We start from the raw sequence: 17,469 nt of genomic DNA, 5'->3' as shown, positions 1-17,469 counted from the left end.
TATGTCACTTCTCCCTGAAGAAAATCTAATCAAAAGATTCCAACCTGCACTATTGAATCAGGATTAAAAGAAATGACTGCTCCTGCAGGATTGGATCAGAATTTAAACATGTTTTTTTTGGAGTACATAATACGTTCAAACCAGCATACCTGCTTATGAAAGTTGTATTTTCTACTTAAAATGATAATGGCTTCCATTTATTTATTGACCTCCGTTTGTGTCAAGCACATGTATTATCTTTAATCTTCTCTCCATCTCTTTGAAATAAATGGTGTTATTCCCTTTTATAGATGAGAAAACTGGATAATCAGAATAGTTAAATAATTTGTTCAGTTTATTCAACTTATAAAGGATAGAGCTGAGATATAAACTCTTCCATACTGCATCTGGCACAAGCATGCCAAGTAAGGCTGGAGTGGTAGGGATGCCTTCTCTTCTGCTATGAGGTTAAGTCCTGAAAAGTTCTCCATGTATCCCATTTGTTCATAAGTCCAGAAGGATAGCATATAAGTAATAATAGCCAACATTTATTGAGCACTAACTATGTGCAGACATACTTCTGGACTCTTAATGTATGATTTATTTCTCAAAACTCAGTGAAGTAATTATCATTATTGTCTCTAACAAGCATATTAGTAAATTAAGCAGGGTGAGTAAGTAAAGGAGCTAGGATATGAATCAGGCTGTCTAACTTTAGACCCCCACTTTTAGCCACTGTACTGTATACATACGTTTATTGGTTTGCTAAAGCTGCCGGAATGTAGTATACCAGAAATGGAACAGCTTTTAAAAGGGAAAGTTATTAAGTTATAAGCTAAGGCCATAAAAATTTCTGAACTAAGGCATCCAGATAAAGATACCTTGTTTCAAGAAAGGCTAATGTCTGTCATGGCAAGGCATGTGTCTGGAGTCTGCTGGTCTTTGTTCCTGGTTCTGGTGCTTCCAGCTTCTGATGCAAGGGGTTCCCTCTCTAAGCTAATCTGTGGGCCTTCACTTAGCTCCTCTGGGACAGAACTCTGGGTCCTGGCTTGCTTAGCATCTTATGGGAAGCCTTATGGTGATGTCTGCTGAACTCTGCCATGTCTCTCTCTGCTTCCTGTGTTGACACTCCAGGCATTTCCATCTGTCCCTGTCGCTCAGCTCTGAAGCAGCTCTTCTTCAAGTGTCTGCATCTGAGGTTTCTCCAAAGTGTTTCCCCTTTTAAACTACTCCAGTAAACTAATTGAGACCTGCCTTGAAAGGGCAGACACACATCTCCACTTAATCAAAAGGTCACACCCACAATTGGGTGTGTCGCATCTCTGTAGAAACAAGCTAACCAAAAGGTCCCACCCACAACTAGGTGTGTCACGTCTTCATTGGAATAATCTAGTCAAAATTTCCACTGTACAATGTTGAATCAGGATTAAAAGAAACATGGCTGCCCCCACAAGATTGGATCAGGAAAAAGGGCATGGCTTTTCTGGGGTACATAACAGCTTTAAATCGGCACAATGTGGTTGCAAAATTTTTGGATAAAGAGAATGGCAGTTCTTCATGGCATTGATGCAAATTCTTCAGCATTTTCAACTTAAAAACTTTGTTAAAGTTGAAAGATGTTTATTATTTTTGGCATTCTTCTTTTCATTATAAATGAGTTTATAATAAACCAGGGTTTCAAATACAAAGCAAAGGATGGCTGAGATTACTAGGGCTGGATTTGACTGCTGTCACTCTCAAGTGGTAGCAGGCAGTATTGATGGACTTTGACTGTGGACTTTAGCTTTGTTCATACCTGTATTGTTGTCTGCAATGATTTTTGAATGACTATCTGTCATATGGAAATGGAATTATTAGGTTGAACTATATAAAATTGCTAGTAGTTAACCTTTGTACACCTTCAAAATTGCTAAGTTCATTTGGTTCAGTTTAGTAAGCCCCAGAAGAGGATGCTCCAAAAAATTGTTTATATTTTGTTTTTCTCATTTTTTTTTGGCATGGGCAGGCTCCAGGAATCATGTATTTTGTTTTAAGAAAGGATTTTGGAATATATTGGAGGTTTGTCTTTTGAATTTTTCCCTTATGTGCCTTTCCCTGTACAGCTATTTGTTTGGGAAGTAGGTTTTCATTTCATTTCACATTCCTTTTTCTTCTCTTATCTGTTTCTAACTGATTTGGAATCTCTTTCCTATATCTTTTGCCATGGATAGAAAGTAAAATTTTGACTTGTTCTGCTTTGAGATACACATGGATATACAAGTGTGTGTATAATTTTTATTTAATTTGACTATTTTAATAACATCCAGTGGTAATCAAACCTATAGGTTTTTGCAATCACACTCTAGTACTGATTTTAAAATGTATCCTAGAGTGTCATTTAGATTGAGTTTAAGAAGTCTTTAACACTTCTGATTATGGGATTGTGCTTGAAAAATAATCATAATATTTACCAAAGATTTAGTATGCTAAATGGAAATTTTACATTGCATTTAGGAAAAATTTGATTTACTCAAGTAAGTATCTGTCCCTTCAGGATATTTTTGTGTGACCTAATCTGTAGGGTAGTCATGACTTGAGTTTAAGGTGATTATTCTTGCTGGGGTGAGGGCACTGCAAATAGAATCTTTAATAAACTAAATTTCTAATATGGACTCCTTGTGACAGCTTTACTTTTTGGTGCGTGACCTATCATTATCTTTTCTTTATTTGTTTTTTCGGGGGGAGGTGGTCAAACATTTTTTCTCTTTGAATTTGATCATTGGGTCTTTGGAGTTTACCTCATGCCCTCCAGTTCAGGATACTGGTGATTTCTGAATCTGTTCCACCTCATGAATAACAAATGCTGGCTTGGAGTCCCTGGATTACTTTAGAATTTTCCTGTTTTCCCCCCAAAGTCTGTGAAACCATGAAAACTTAAACTTGATCTCTTTTTTTACAAAGAAAAATCACAGTTTATCTCTATTACTTTTATCTAAAGTTATATTCATTCTCTAACCAGTAATTTTGGGAGGTAATGGCATTCTGATTGATGTCTCAGGCTACATATGCATGCTATTCTTTTGCGTTCTATTGCCATGTATTAATGTATGTTTTATAGTAACTATGGGATAAGCACAAAGGATCTTTGTGTTTTTTTTTTTTTTTCCAGTGACAAGTACTTTTAAGAAAACAGATGATCTTGTGCCATCTAAAGCCCCACCTGTTGATCTAGACCACAAGTTTAGATGCAAGGTTGTGGACTGCTTAAAATTTTTCCGCAAAGCGAAATTATTGCACTATCACATGAAGTATTTCCATGGAATGGAGAAGTCACCAGAACCAGAGGAAAGCCCAGCAAAGAGGCATGTCCAGACAAGGGGTTCTTCAGCTTCAGACAAGGCCAGCCAGGATAGCTTGACTAGGAAGCGGGTTTCGGCAAGTTCCCCAAGTAAGTATTTTGGTTCTGTCTATCATAGAGGGCTCTTCTTCTGCTTTAGATCACGTTGCTTCCTTATATTTCTCTTATAAGTTGGTCTGGTCTAGTTGAATCTCAAAAGATTAAAAAATGACAAGGGAATCCCAGGAGTCGGATCATGGAGGTCTAGCTTTCCTGGAGGAAGCAGAAATGCATGAGTCATTCTTGCTGCCCACGTTACCTTGAAAAAGTCACTTAGCCTCTGAAAGCTTCGTTTCTCCTGGGATGTGGAGTCTTGGGACACCTCACGTGTTCCCAGAGGAGTGTGAAGTCAGTTTCAGGACAGTAGGTCAGAGCCATGCAGATTAAATGATCTCTGACTCTTTTAGGGGTTCAGTGAAGATTTAATGTGCCAAGGTCAAGGTAGAGTTTTGCCATATGTGCTGTATTATACATTAGAAATATAATGTGAGCCACATGTAATTTGAAACTTTTTAGTAGTTACATTTAGAACTGTGAAAAGGAACACGTGAAGTTAATATTAGTTATGTAGTTGATTTAACCCAGAATGTCCAAAATATCATTTCAGCATTCAGTCAACATAAAAGTTGTTAAAAAGCTCTTTTATACTCTTTTATCTGTACTGTGACTTTGAAATCTTTGTGTATTTTACTGCATATCTCAATTCAGATGAGCTCAGTTCGTTACTCAGTAGCTGCTGTGTGTTTAGTGGCCGCTGTATTGGACTGCACGACTCTGTAACCTTTTGCTATAGGCAGTTTAGGTGTGCATTTGGTGAAACCAAACATCAAGCTAGAAGAAGCAGCCTAGGAAGACCAGCTGACCAGTGTAGTTGGGGACTGCACCTTAGCGCCTTCACAACAATCCATTGTCCAACACAGACTTCCACTAGGGGATTGATGTCTCTCAGAGCAGACTCAAACAAACCAGACTGCAGGAGACTGATACCTATGGCAGACCAGGTCCCAGTTATTTATTTAAAATGAAGCTCACAGTTGTCAAATCTTTCTTTCTTCTCTCCAGCTGAGACCATCTCTGGGGAGAGATCAGAGCACTAGAGTTAGAATCGTCTCAGCTAAAATAGTTCATTCAACAATTATTTATTGAATGTCTGTTATGTGCTAGGCTTTGTTTTGGACACTGTATAAGAATGTCATTCTGCCTGATGCCCATGGATGTGGATATTCCTGGCACAAAGAAAGGACTGGCTCATTTCTCAGACCAGGGCATCCTCATGCTTGGTCATTGCTTGCTTCATTTAGGGCCAAACCTGGTGATTCTTTAGGAATGTTAATGTATGTTGTTAGCCAGTCACTGCTGGCTTTAGTGGCCATTCTGTGTCTTTTTATTAGGTTTATATTCTCTGCTGTTGATGACAAAGTTAATCTGGAGACAGTCTTATTTCCTACAGTATTACCTGGCCCAGGTCTCGTCTGGAGCAGTGACCAAGCTGGCTGTATGAGAATCACTGGGATAACTTGTTAAAAATTAGATTTCTGGGCTCTGCTTTCCAGACATTCTGATTCAGGATTCTAAGTTTGGCTCTGTACTTTTATCACTAAATATAAAAGTGGCACATGATTACTATAAAATCAGTACAAATGAATATAAAGGGAAAGTAGGTTTCCTTCTCCTTGGCACCCTTACTCCCTTGAAGATCTAACTTTTCCAACAAACTCTTTTTTAACTTTTCAGATATCCAAACACGTGGATATCTAAATATGAAACAAAGTGTCTTTTATGTAGTTAATATCATAGGCAGGTTTCTTTTTTATTAAAGATATTTTGACCCTCATTCCATATATATATATATATATATATATATAAACACACACACACGTCATTTTGACTCTTGCCTATTATTTCAGTGTATGGGTATGCTGTACTTGAGCTATACCTCCTCCCAAAAAATTTGTTTTACCTTCTTTTTTTTTTTTTTTTTTTTTCCATTCCTACCAAGTACTGAAGCAAAATGAACCTCCCCAAAGATTTGTTTGCCCTTGTATGGACATAAACTCATGAAATCAGTTCCTGGAGGTAGAATTGCTCGGACAAAGGGTATGCACATTTAACATTTTCCTTCAAAAAGATTGCCCCAGCTTATAGTCTCTCACCATCAGGATATGAATGTCATTTTCTCTACGTTTTTATCAGTATCATCAAATTTTAAGTTATTGATAGTCTGATAAGGGAAAAATATTTCATTGTTATTGGTTTTTTATTTTTTTAAATTCTGGAAATTTTAAACATACAGAAAAGTACAAAGAATTATATAGTAAACATGTATGTATCACCCACTCAGATTTAAATGTTAATATTTTCATGTATTTGCTTTCAGATTTTTTTTAAAGGAAATAAAGCATTAGGATGAAGTATTCTATTCCTTTATATTTTTCAAAATATATGCATAGATGTTGATAAATAATACATGATATTTTGTGTCTTAAAAATATACATAAGTAGTATGACATCATACTGACTCTTTTGCAAACTGCCATTTCATTAGCTATATTTGAGTTTCATCCGAGTTGAAATCATAGTAGGTCTCACTGTTTCTTTAGCTGGTATATTGTATTATTTTGTATGAATATATCATATTTTCTTTAATCTTTCAGTCCTGAGAGTCAGTGAGATTTCTAGTATTTTACTGTTACAGATTATGCTTCAGGGAATACCTTTGTACTTGTTCCCTGTGAGAGAGCATTTCTTTAGGGTATTTACCTGGAAGAGGAATTGCTAGATGGGAAAGTTTTAGTTGATATACCTAAACGCACCTGAAAATGGTAGTTCTCATTTATACCAGTACTGTGATTTCTCTCTGTTGTCACCAACTTTTGGTATTATCTGACTTAACCATTTCAAATTCGCAGGTTTGAGGAAATTTATCTCCATTTTTCTTTTGAGGAACCCATTTGCATTTTTAAAAATTAGAATCTGGGTTGTTGCAAATCTCTCTCTATAGGGAGGCACAGCCAGGAATGGGAAGTCCTGATCTGTCTGAAGATTTGATCTGTCTGAGGACCTGTTCTGACTGAGCCTCATCTGGCCCTTTGATTTGCTCTCATAGGCTGACTTCTGATTTGAGGTGGCAGCCTTTCCTACTCCTTCTCTTTTTTTTTTTTAGACAGAGAGAAGGAAGGAAGGATAGAAGGAAGAAAGGGAAACATTTTTAAACATTTTCTTGTTTTTTATTGTATTCTGTTTCTCCGTTTTTGTTACATGGGCTGGGGCCGGGAATCGAACCGAGGTCCTCCGGCATAGCAGGCAAGCACTTTGCCCGCTGAGCCACCGCGGCCCGCCCCCTACTCCTTCTCTTTTCAATGCAGTGTGAAGAAAGGAGGGAGCATGCCTGACTCACTGGCAGGAAGGTCTGAGTTTGAGGCTCAGCTCTGCTATTAATTGTTTTCTGCTGCAGATTGAATCCCTCATCCTGTTACCTGTAAAATGGAGGTAGAACTGCTTGCCTCAAACAGGCTTGGGAAGATCAATGCTATTTAGACATTTAAAATGCTTTGGAAAATATGCAGATATTCATATTCATCCCAGTCCTATTCATAAGAGCCCCAAATTAGAAACAACTCAAGTGCTCATCTGTGGTAGTCTAAATAAATAAATAAATAAATGGTGGTATGCTGGTCCAGTGGAATGCTCCATAGCCATGAGAATGAATGAACTATACATCTAAACCCACCACCATGAGTGCCTCTCAGAAATGTAATATGGAGCCATAGAAGCCAACATAAATGGACATACTTGTTACACTGTTCAGTTTATTTAAAGTTCAAAAACAGTTAAAAAGTAATCTGTGGTGTTTAAGGCCAGGACAGTGGTTATGCTTAGGAGAAGTGGAAGAACGGCTGGAAGGGCTGGGGTTGTGGAGTCTTCTGGGATGCTAGAAATGTTCTGTTTCCTGATCTGAGTCATAGTTATACAGATGTGTTCACTTTGTGAAAAATCTATTGATCTATATGTTTATTTTGTGTGTATTTTTCTATATATGCTTTGTATCCCAATTAAGAGTCTATTTAAACCAAATGCTTTGTAAATGACAAAAATGCAGTAAGAACATAAAGTAAACTGCAAAGAAATACCAAGTAAAAGATGGAAATTATTTTCAGGTGCAATAATGATGGTAATTGGGAGGCTTTTACTTTTTTTTTGTTATTTTCTTATATGTTACTTCCAAATTAATCCTCTTTCTTTTATTCCCACAGTACTAATCTATGTTTTCCTTTCTTGCCTGGGTTGTTTTTCAACTTGTTTTCCTCACTTCGTTCTTTGCCCACTGTGGTCCATCTGTCATTTTGCCAGCAAAGGGAATTTTGAAAGCACACACCTTTGAAAGCACCACCACTCACCTGCTAAAAAAATATTTAGGAGTGGGATGATGCCTCTGCAGATGCAAGTTTTAGAGCTGTACAGGTGTGGTGTGATTTTTATCCTGTTCTCTTAATCACTTCTTCGACTCTGCAGGTCTCCAGACCCCTTACCTTTTAGTCTAAACTTACTGAGTTCTTGTGATGAGTCTGTGAGCTGATCTATTTAATGAGCCTATTGCAAAGGCTTGGTGTGGGAAGTGGATTTCCTTCTTCTCTTTTCCCCATGATTTTATATATCCCATCCAGCCATGCATGGATGAGGTTGTCGTGCTTATGTGAGCGCTCTAGTTGGATTATAAGTGCTGTTGGGAAAGAGTCTGTTGAGTCATTTCAGTATTCTCTGGGCTCTACCCAGAGTCATGGAACAGCCAGCATTAAAGGATTGGAGGTTGTGTTGATTAAGTGGAGTCATATTGAGGTGTTGGGAGCCAGTAGAAATAATAGGTGCTGGGAATAGTAATGAAGTGACATCTGGGCAGGCTTGAGGTACAACACTGGAAGCGGAAACAATCTACCCCAGATAACAGAGCCTTCAGAGCCAGGAAACAACCAGGGCTTAGCAGACGAGCCAAAAAAGGATCCAGGAAAGTACTTGCCTGATCCGTAAGCTGTGTCCTTTTTTTTTTGTTAAGGCATAGTTCTCCTGCCTATCCCTGCTCATGTCAGAGGAGGACCGTACCCAGTGTAACACATTTGAGTACCAGATGTGTGTTCCTGCCCAGGTGAGGGTCTTGATTTTTGTTTGATAAGATGTGCTTGAATCCAGCCTCTATTCCCTACTTGCTCCATGACCCTGTTCAAAGAATTTGCTAAGCTTCAATTTCTCCATTTGTAAAATAGATATATTAATGCTGTCTACTTCTTAACTTTGGTCCTTTAAATGATCTAATGTAAAATGCTCAGCACGATGTCTGTCCTATGGTGAACGATAATCTCACTGAAGACATCATCCCAGGCCTGCAGAGATCTGAGTTCTAAACTCAGACCAGCTGCTATGAACTGCAAAACCAATAGACAAAGGTGTTGCCAATTTGACATGATTTTTAGAAACCTGAGTGATTGATTTTCTATTATCACCATCCTTAGGTCTCATACCATTGTACTGACCTGAGATTCTCTCACTTAATTCAGAAGGATCCTTTTCACTGGGGTTTGGAAATCTCTTATGAATTGGAGATTTTTCCCTGACAGTTTTTGTTTGCTTATTTTTTTTTAAACTTTTTTATTGTAATATATATGCAAAGCAAAGAAAGAAAAAAGCAATGGTTTTCAAAGCACTCTTCAACACGTAGGTATAGGACATATCCTGGAGTTTGTCATGGGCTACCATACTCTCATCTTAGATTTTTCCTTCTAGCTGCTCCAGAACATTGGTGGCTAGGAGGAATAAATATTTTTTAATCATCAAAATAGATTTTTTTCCTTTTTTGTAAAAAATTACATATAAACAAAAAAGTAAATTTCAAAGCACAACAATTAGTTGTAGAACAGATTTCAGAGTTTGGTGTGGGTTATGATTCTACAGTCTTAGTTTGTTTCTTTTTTTTGTTTTTTTTTTTACTCTTAGCTGCTTTTAAGATACCGGAGACTAAAAGTTGCTTGTGTGTGTGTATGTGTGTGTGTGTGTGTGTTTTTATTAATTAAAGAAAAAAAATAAATTAACACAACATTTAGAAATCATTCCATTCTACATATGCAATCAGTAATTCTTAGCATCATCACATAGATGCATGATCATCATTTCTTAGTACATTTGCATCGATTTAGGAAAAGAACTAGCAAAACGACAGAGAAAATATAGAATGTTAATATAGAGAAAAAAATAATAATAAAAAAAGAAAAGGAAAAAGAAAAAAACAAAAGACACAAACAAATAAACAAACATACAAACAAAAAAAACTATAGCTCAGATGCAGCTTCATTCAGTGTTTTAACATAATTACATTACAATTAGGTATTATTGTGCTGTCCATTTTTGAGTTTTTGTATCTAGTCCTGTTGCACAGTCTGTATCCCTTCAGCTCCAATTACCCATTATCTTACCCTGTTTCTAACTCCTGCTGGTCTCTGTTACCAGTGACATATTCCAAGTTTATTCTCGAATGTCGGTTCACATCAGTGGGACCATACAGTATTTGTCCTTTAGTTTTTGGCTAGACTCACTCAGCATAATGTTCTCTAGGTCCATCCATGTTATTACATGCTTCATAAGCTTATCCTGTCTTAAAGCTGCATAATATTCCATTGTAAGTATATACCACAGTTTGTTTAGCCACTTGTCTGTTGATGGACATTTTGGCTGTTTCCATCTCTTTGCAATTGTAAATGATGCTGCTATAAACATTGGTGTGCAAATGTCCGTTTGTGTCTTTGCCCTTAAGTCCTTTGAGTAGATACCCAGCAATGGTATTGCTGGGTCGTATGGCAATTCTATATTCAGCTTTTTGAGGAACCGCCAAACTGCCTTCCACAGTGGTTGCACCATTTGACATTCCCACCAACAGTGGATAAGTGTGCCTCTTTCTCCGCATCCTCTCCAGCACTTGTCATTTTCTGTTTTGTTGATAATGGCCATTCTGGTGGGTGTGAGATGATATCTCATTGTGGGTTTGATTTGCATTTCTCTACTGGCCAGGGACGTTGAGCATCTCTTCATGTGCCTTTTGGCCATTTGTATTTCCTCTTCTGATAGGTGTCTGTTCAAGTCTTTTTCCCATTTTGTAATTGGGTTGGCTGTCTTTTTGTTGTTGAGATGAACAATCTCTTTATAAATTCTGGATACTAGACCTTTATCTGATATATCATTTCCAAATATTGTCTCCCATTGTGAAGGCTGTCTTTCTACTTTCTTGATGAAGTTCTTTGATGCACAAAAGTGTTTAATTTTGAGGAGCTCCCATTTATTTATTTCCTTCTTCAGTGCTCTTGCTTTAGGTTTAAGGTCCATAAAACCGCCTCCAATTGTAAGTTTCATAAGATATCTCCCTACATTTTCCTCTAACTGTTTTATGGTCTTAGACCTAATGTTTAGATCTTTGATCCATTTTGAGTTAACTTTTGTATCGGGTGTGAGATATGGGTCCTCTTTCATTCTTTTGCATATGGATATCCAGTTCTCTAGGCACCATTTATTGAAGAGACTGTTCTGTCCCAGGTGAGTTGGCTTGACTGCCTTATCAAAGATCAAATGTCCATAGATGAGAGGGTCTATATCTGAGCACTCTATTCGATTCCATTGGTCGATATATCTATCTTTATGCCAATACCATGCTGTTTTGACCACTGTGGCTTCATAATATGCCTTAAAGTCCGGCAGCGTGAGACCTCCAGCTTCGTTTTTTTTCCTCAAGATACTTTTAGCAATTCAGGGCACCCTGTCCTTCCAGATAAATTTGCTTATTGGTTTTTCTATTTCTGAAAAATAAGTTGTTGGGATTTTGATTGGTATTGCATTGAATCTGTAAATCAATTTAGGTAGGATTGACATCTTAACTGTATTTAGTCTTCCAATCCATGAACACGGTATGCCCTTCCATCTATTTAGGTCTTCTGTGATTTCTTTTGACAGTTTTTTGTAGTTTTCTTTGTATAGGTTTTTTGTCTCTTTAGTTAAATTTATTCCTAGGTATTTTATTCTTTTAGTTGCAATTGTAAATGGGATTCGTTTCTTGATTTCCCCCTCAGCTTGTTCATTGCTAATGTATAGAAATGCTACAGATTTTTGAATGTTGATCTTGTAACCTGCTACTTTGCTGTACTCATTTATTAGCTCTAGTAGTTTTGTTGTGGATTTTTCCGGGTTTTCGACGTATAATATCATATTGTCTGCAAACAGTGATAGTTTTACTTCTTCCTTTCCAATTTTGATGCCTTGTATTTCTTTTTCTTGTCTAATTGCTCTGGCTAGAACCTCCAATAATAACACTATTATTCTGGCTAGAATAATAGTGGTGATAATGGACATCCTTGTCTTGTTCCTGATCTTAGGGGGAAAGTTTTCAATTTTTCCCCATTGAGGATGATATTAGCTGGGTTTTTCATATATTCCCTCTATCATTTTAAGGCAGTTCCCTTGTATTCCTATCTTTTGTAGTGTTTTCAACAGGAAAGGATGTTGAATCTTGTCAAATGCCTTCTCTGCATCAATTGAGATGATATGTGATTTTTCTGCTTTGATTTGTTGATATGGTGTATTACGTTAATTGATTTTCTTATGTTGAACCATCCTTGCATACCTGGGATGAATCCTACTTGGTCATGATGTATAATTCTTTTAATGTGTTGTTGGATTCGATTTGCTAGAATTTTGTTGAGGATTTTTGCATCTATATTCATTAGAGAGATTGGCCTGTAGTTTTCTTTTTTTGTAATATCTTTGCCTGGTTTGGTATGAGGGTAATGTTGGCTTCATAGAATGAATTAGGTAGCTTTCCCTCCACTTCGATTTTTTTGAAGAGTTTGAGGAGAGTTGGTACTAATTCTTTCTGGAATGTTTGGTAGAATTCACATGTGAAGCCGTCTGGTCCTGGACTTTTCTTTTTAGGAAGCTTTTGAATGACTGATTGAATTTCTTTACTTGTGATTAGTTTGTTGAGGTCATCTATTTCTTCTTGAGTTGAAGTTGGTTGTTCATGTCTTTCCAGGAACCCATCCATTTCATCTAAATTGTTGTATTTATTAGCGTAAAGTTGTTCATAGTATCCTGTTATTACCTCCTTTATTTCTGTGAGGTCAGTGGTTATGTTTCCTCTTCCATTTCTGATCTTATTTATTTGCATCCTCTCTCTTCTACTTTTTGTCAGTCTTGCTAAGGGCCCATCAATCTTACTGATTTTCTCATAGAACCAACTTCTGGCCTTGTTGATTTTCTGTATTGTTTTCAATTTCATTTATTTCTACTCTAATCTTTGTTATTTCTTTCCTTTTGCTTACTTTGGGATTAGTTTGCTGTTCTTTCTCCTGTTCTTCCAAGTGGACAGTTAATTCCTGCATTTTTGCCTTTTCTTCTTTTCTGATATAGGCATTTAGGGCAATAAATTTCCTTCTTAGCACTGCCTTTGCTGCGTCCCATAGGTTTTGATATGTTGTGTTTTCGTTTTCATTCGCCTCGAGATATTTACTAATTTCTCTTGCAATTTCTTCCTTGACCCACTGGTTGTTTAAGAGTGTGTTGTTGAGCCTCCACATGTGTGTGAATTTTCTGGCCCTCCGCCTATTATTGATTTCCAACTTCATTCCTTTATGATCCGAGAAAGTGTTGTGTATGATTTCAATCTTTTTAAATTTGTTAAGACTTGCTTTGTGACCCAGCATATGGTCTATCTTTGAGAATGATCCATGAGCACTTGAGAAAAAGGTGTATCCTGCTGTTGTGGGATGTAATGTCCTATAATGTCTGTTAAGTCTAGCTCATTTATAGTAATATTCAGATTCTCTATTTCTTTATTGATCCTCTGTCTAGATGTTCTGTCCATTGATGAGAGTGGTGAATTGAAGTCTCCAACTATTATGGTAGATGTGTCTATTTCTCTTTTCAGTGTTTGCCGTGTATTCCTCACGTATTTTGGGGCATTCTGGTTTGATGCATAAATATTTATGATTGTTATGTCTTCTTGTTGAATTGTTCCTTTTATTAGTATATAGTGTCCTTCTTTGTCTCTTTTAACTGTTTTACATTTGAAGTCTAATTTGTTGAATATTAGTATAGCTACTCCTGCACTTTTCTGGTTGTTATTTGCATGAAATATCTTTTCCCAACCTTTCACTTTCAACCTGTGTTTATCTTTGGGTCTAAGATGTGTTTCCGGTAGACAGCATATAGAAGGATCCAGTTTTTTAATCCATTCTGCCAGTCTATGTCTTTTGATTGGGGAATTCAGTCCATTAACATTTAGTGTTATTACTGTTTGGATAATATTTTCCTCTACCATTTTGCCTTTTGTATTATATGTATCATATCTGATTTTCCTTCTTTCTACATCTTCTCCATACCTCTCTCTTCTGTCTTTTCGTATCTGACTCTAGTGCTCCCTTTAGTATTTCTTGCAGAGCTGGTCTCTTGGTCACAAATTCTCTCAGTGACTTTTTGTCTGAAAATGTTTTAATTTCTCCCTCATTTTTGAAGGACAATTTTGCTGGATATAGAAGTCTTGGTTGGCAGTTTTTCTCTTTTAGTAATTTAAATATATCATCCCACTGTCTTCTAGCTTCCATGATTTCTGCTGAGAAATCTACACATAGTCTTATTGGGTTTCCCTTGTATGTGATGGGTTGTTTTTCTCTTGCTGCTTTCAAGATCCTCTCTTTCTCTTTGACCTCTGACATTCTAAGTAGTAAGTGTCTTGGAGAATGCCTATTTGGGTCTAATCTCTTTGGGGTGTGCTGCACTTCTTGGATCTGTAATTTTAGGTCTTTCATAAGAGTTGGGAAATTTTCAGTGATAATTTCTTCCATTAGTTTTTCTCCTCCTTTTCCCTTCTCTTCTCCTTGTGGGACACCCACAACACGTATATTTGTGCGCTTCATATTGTCCTTCAGTTCCCTGATCCCCTGTTCAAATTTTTCCATTCTTTTCCCTATAGTTTCAGTTTCTTTTTGGAATTCAGATGTTCCATCCTCCAATTCACTAATTCTAACTTCTGTCTCTTTAAATCTACCATTATAGGTATCCATTGTTTTTTTCCATCTTTTCTACTTTGTCCTTCACTCCCATAAGTTCTGTGATTTGTTTTTTCAGTTTTTCTATTTTTTCTTTTTGTTCAGCCCATGTCTTCTTCATGTCCTCACTCAATTTATTGATTTGGTTTTTGAAGAGGTTTTCCATTTCTGTTCGTATATTCAGCATTAGTTGTCTCAGCTCCTGTATCTCATTTGAACTATTGGTTTGTTCCTTTGACTTGGCCATATCTTCAATTTTCCAAGCGTGATCCGTTATCTTCTGCTGGCGTCTCGGCATTTAATCAGATTTCCCTGGGTGTGGGACCCAGCAGGTTGAAAGATTTTTCTGTGAAATCTCTGGGCTCTATTTTTCTTATCCTGCCCAGTAGGTGGCGCTCGTGGCGCTCGTCTGTCTGTGGGTCCCACCAGTAAAAGATGCTGTGGCTCCTTAACTTTGGAAAACTCTCGCTGTAGGGGAGGGTTGCCAGCCAAAGGGTCTTGGGGGAGTGCCAATCTGAATCTCCCAGCCGGCCCGGGAATCCGCGTGTGGGGAGGGTTGCCGGCCTCCACGGCCTGCGGGCGCACCCGTCCAAATTTCCCAGCCTGCCTGGGGCGCCAAGTGTGGTGGGGGGGTGCCGGCTTCCGTGGCCCGGGGGAGTTACCTCTTCACCGTTCCCAGCCGGACCAGGAATCCGCGTGTTTGGAAAGGACCCCGGTCGCTGGTCTCCGCAGCCCGGGGGATCTCCGATCCAATTCTCCCAGCTGGTCCGGCGGGCCGCGCGTGAGGGGGGGGGTGTGCCAGCCCCCACAACCCGAGGGGACCGCCAGTCCAATTCTCCCAGCCGGCCCGGGAAGGAGGGAGGGAGGGATCCCGGCCGCCCGCCGCCCCGCCCGGGGAAGCGCGCGCCCCTCGGCAATTTCACCGCAGCAGGCCCTCCCACCCAGTCAGCCGTTCCAGAATGGGGCACGCTGTCCTATTGGTCTCCGTCGCGGCTCCGGGAGGTGTTCTGCACCGCCTCCACTTCCCCAGTAGCTGTTCTGGAGGAGGAACTAAGACTCGCGTGTCTTACTAAGCCGCCATCTTCTCCGGAAGTCCGTTGCTTGTGTTTTTAATAACAAACTCTGCCCTGGGTATACTTCCCAGGCTGGCAGGGTGAACATTTACAGAATGCTTTAGGGGAAACAAAAGAATCTTTTAAATCTGTGTATTTTAACTTGTTGCCTTCTGTGGTCTTTTGTAAAACTGGTCGATTTGATGGCAGAATGAGCTACACACACCCCTCACCCACAGCTTAGGGCATAGTCTTATAAACCTTGTACTCTCTTAGGTGGAGGGCAGGATTTTTGGAGTCAGGAAGGAAAAGAGGCACCGATAGCCAACGTATTCCTGTCCTCATGTCAAATGAATACAAAACTCACCGTCAGTTTCACAACTGTCCAAATGTATCTCCCATGCCCAGCTGCTGAGCTGACTTGCATTTGCTGTCAGTCCATCTTGCTGAGTTCTAGATGGAAATTTGAAACTCTGGCCACTAGTCCTGTCTCTGCCACTAACCAGCAGGAGCCTCAGTGTCATCATCTGTGAAATGGGATCAGTAGACATGTTCAGCTTTCATCAAGAGACTGTCCACAAGAGTGAACATATCCGGGCATTCAGAAGATTCCATATTGTAGCTGTCTCATTCTGCCCCCAGCTTCCAGAAAGCATGCCCTGTTCCAGACTTCTCCAGTCACCTTTATCCCATCAGAGTTTCCTTCCATTTCTTCAGGGGTTTTGTTTTTTTAAATAGAGAAGTTGTAGGTTTACAGAGAAGGCATGTATAAAATATACATAAAATACAGAGTTCCCATATACCATCCTATTATTAAAATCTTGCATTAATGTGGGATATTTGTTACAATTCATGGACACCTTTGCAATTTATTATTAACTATAGTCCAATCATTTACAGTAAGGTTCAGTGTATTGTATAGTCCTGTGTTTTTTAAAAATTTTTATTCTGGTAACATATGTACAACCTAAAATTTCCCCTTTTAACCACATTCACATATATAATTCAGTGCTGTCAGTTACATTCACAATGTTATACTACCATCACCACCATTCATTACCAAAACTTTATAATCACCCCAAATAGAAGCTGTATGACTCAAGTATTAACTCCCATTCCCTACTGCCAACCTGGCCCCTGGTAACCTGTATTCCAGATTTTGAGTTTATGAGTTTGCTTATTCTAATTATTTTATACCAGTGAGATCATACAATATTTGTCCTTTTATATTTTACAATACATAGTGTTTTCAATGTTCATCATGTTTTTGTATGTATCAGAACTTCATTCTTACTGTTGAGTACTATTCCATTGTATATATAGACAACATTTTATTTCATCCATTAGTCTATTGTACATTTTGGTTACCTCCATCTTTTTTTTTTTTTTTCAGTCTTCTAAATTTATTTTAACATTTGTTCCTATTATTTGTTTTTAATCCATAGGTTTTACGCATCTGTTGATAAGATAGATAAAAGGAGTATCAGACACAAGGTTTTCACAATTACACAGTCACATTATGAAAGCTATATCATTATACAATCATCTTCAAGAAACATTATACATCATTATACAATCATCCTCAAGAAACTGGAGCATAGCTCTACATTTTTAGGCAATTTCCTCCAGCCTTTCCATTACATCTTAGCTAGACAGGTCATATCTATTTAATGCATAAGAATAACTTCCAGGATAACATCTGGAGTCTGTATGAAATCTCTCAGCCATTGACACTTTGTCTCATTTCTCTTTTCCCCCTTTTGCTCAAGAAGGCTTTCTCAGTCCCTTGATGCCAGGTCCTGGCTCATCCCGGAAGTTCTGTCCCACGTTGCCAGGGAAATTTGCACCTTTGGAGTCATGATCCATGTAGGGGAAGGGCAGTGAGTTCACCTGCCAAGTTGGCTTAAACTGAGCAACAGAAGAGATTCTGTGGGGGTGACTCTTAGGCCTAATTTTAAGTAGGCTTAGCCTATCGTTTGCAGGAATA

General features: G+C 38.2%; 1 protein-coding gene across 5 annotated transcripts in view; it reads left to right on the top strand.

The window, feature by feature from the left end:
- PHF20 (PHD finger protein 20) overlaps positions 1-17,469 on the top strand; it is a 212,832-nt gene that overhangs the window by 127,304 nt on the left and 68,059 nt on the right. For 4 of the 5 annotated variants that reach the window (XM_077169871.1, XM_077169880.1, XM_077169853.1 and 1 more), the window contains one exon: positions 3,128-3,406. The exons of the other annotated variant lie outside the window; for it this stretch is intronic. In XM_077169871.1, coding sequence (XP_077025986.1) covers positions 3,128-3,406 — 279 coding nt within the window. The remainder of the gene's footprint in view (positions 1-3,127; positions 3,407-17,469) is intronic. 5 annotated transcript variants of the gene reach the window in all.

The sequence above is a fragment of the Tamandua tetradactyla genome, chromosome 1 (genome assembly GCF_023851605.1).
Source record: "Tamandua tetradactyla isolate mTamTet1 chromosome 1, mTamTet1.pri, whole genome shotgun sequence".
NCBI classification, from domain to species: Eukaryota; Metazoa; Chordata; class Mammalia; order Pilosa; family Myrmecophagidae; genus Tamandua; species Tamandua tetradactyla.
The sequence above is the reverse complement of the archived record's forward strand: the minus strand, read 5'-3'. Positions and strand labels throughout refer to the sequence as shown.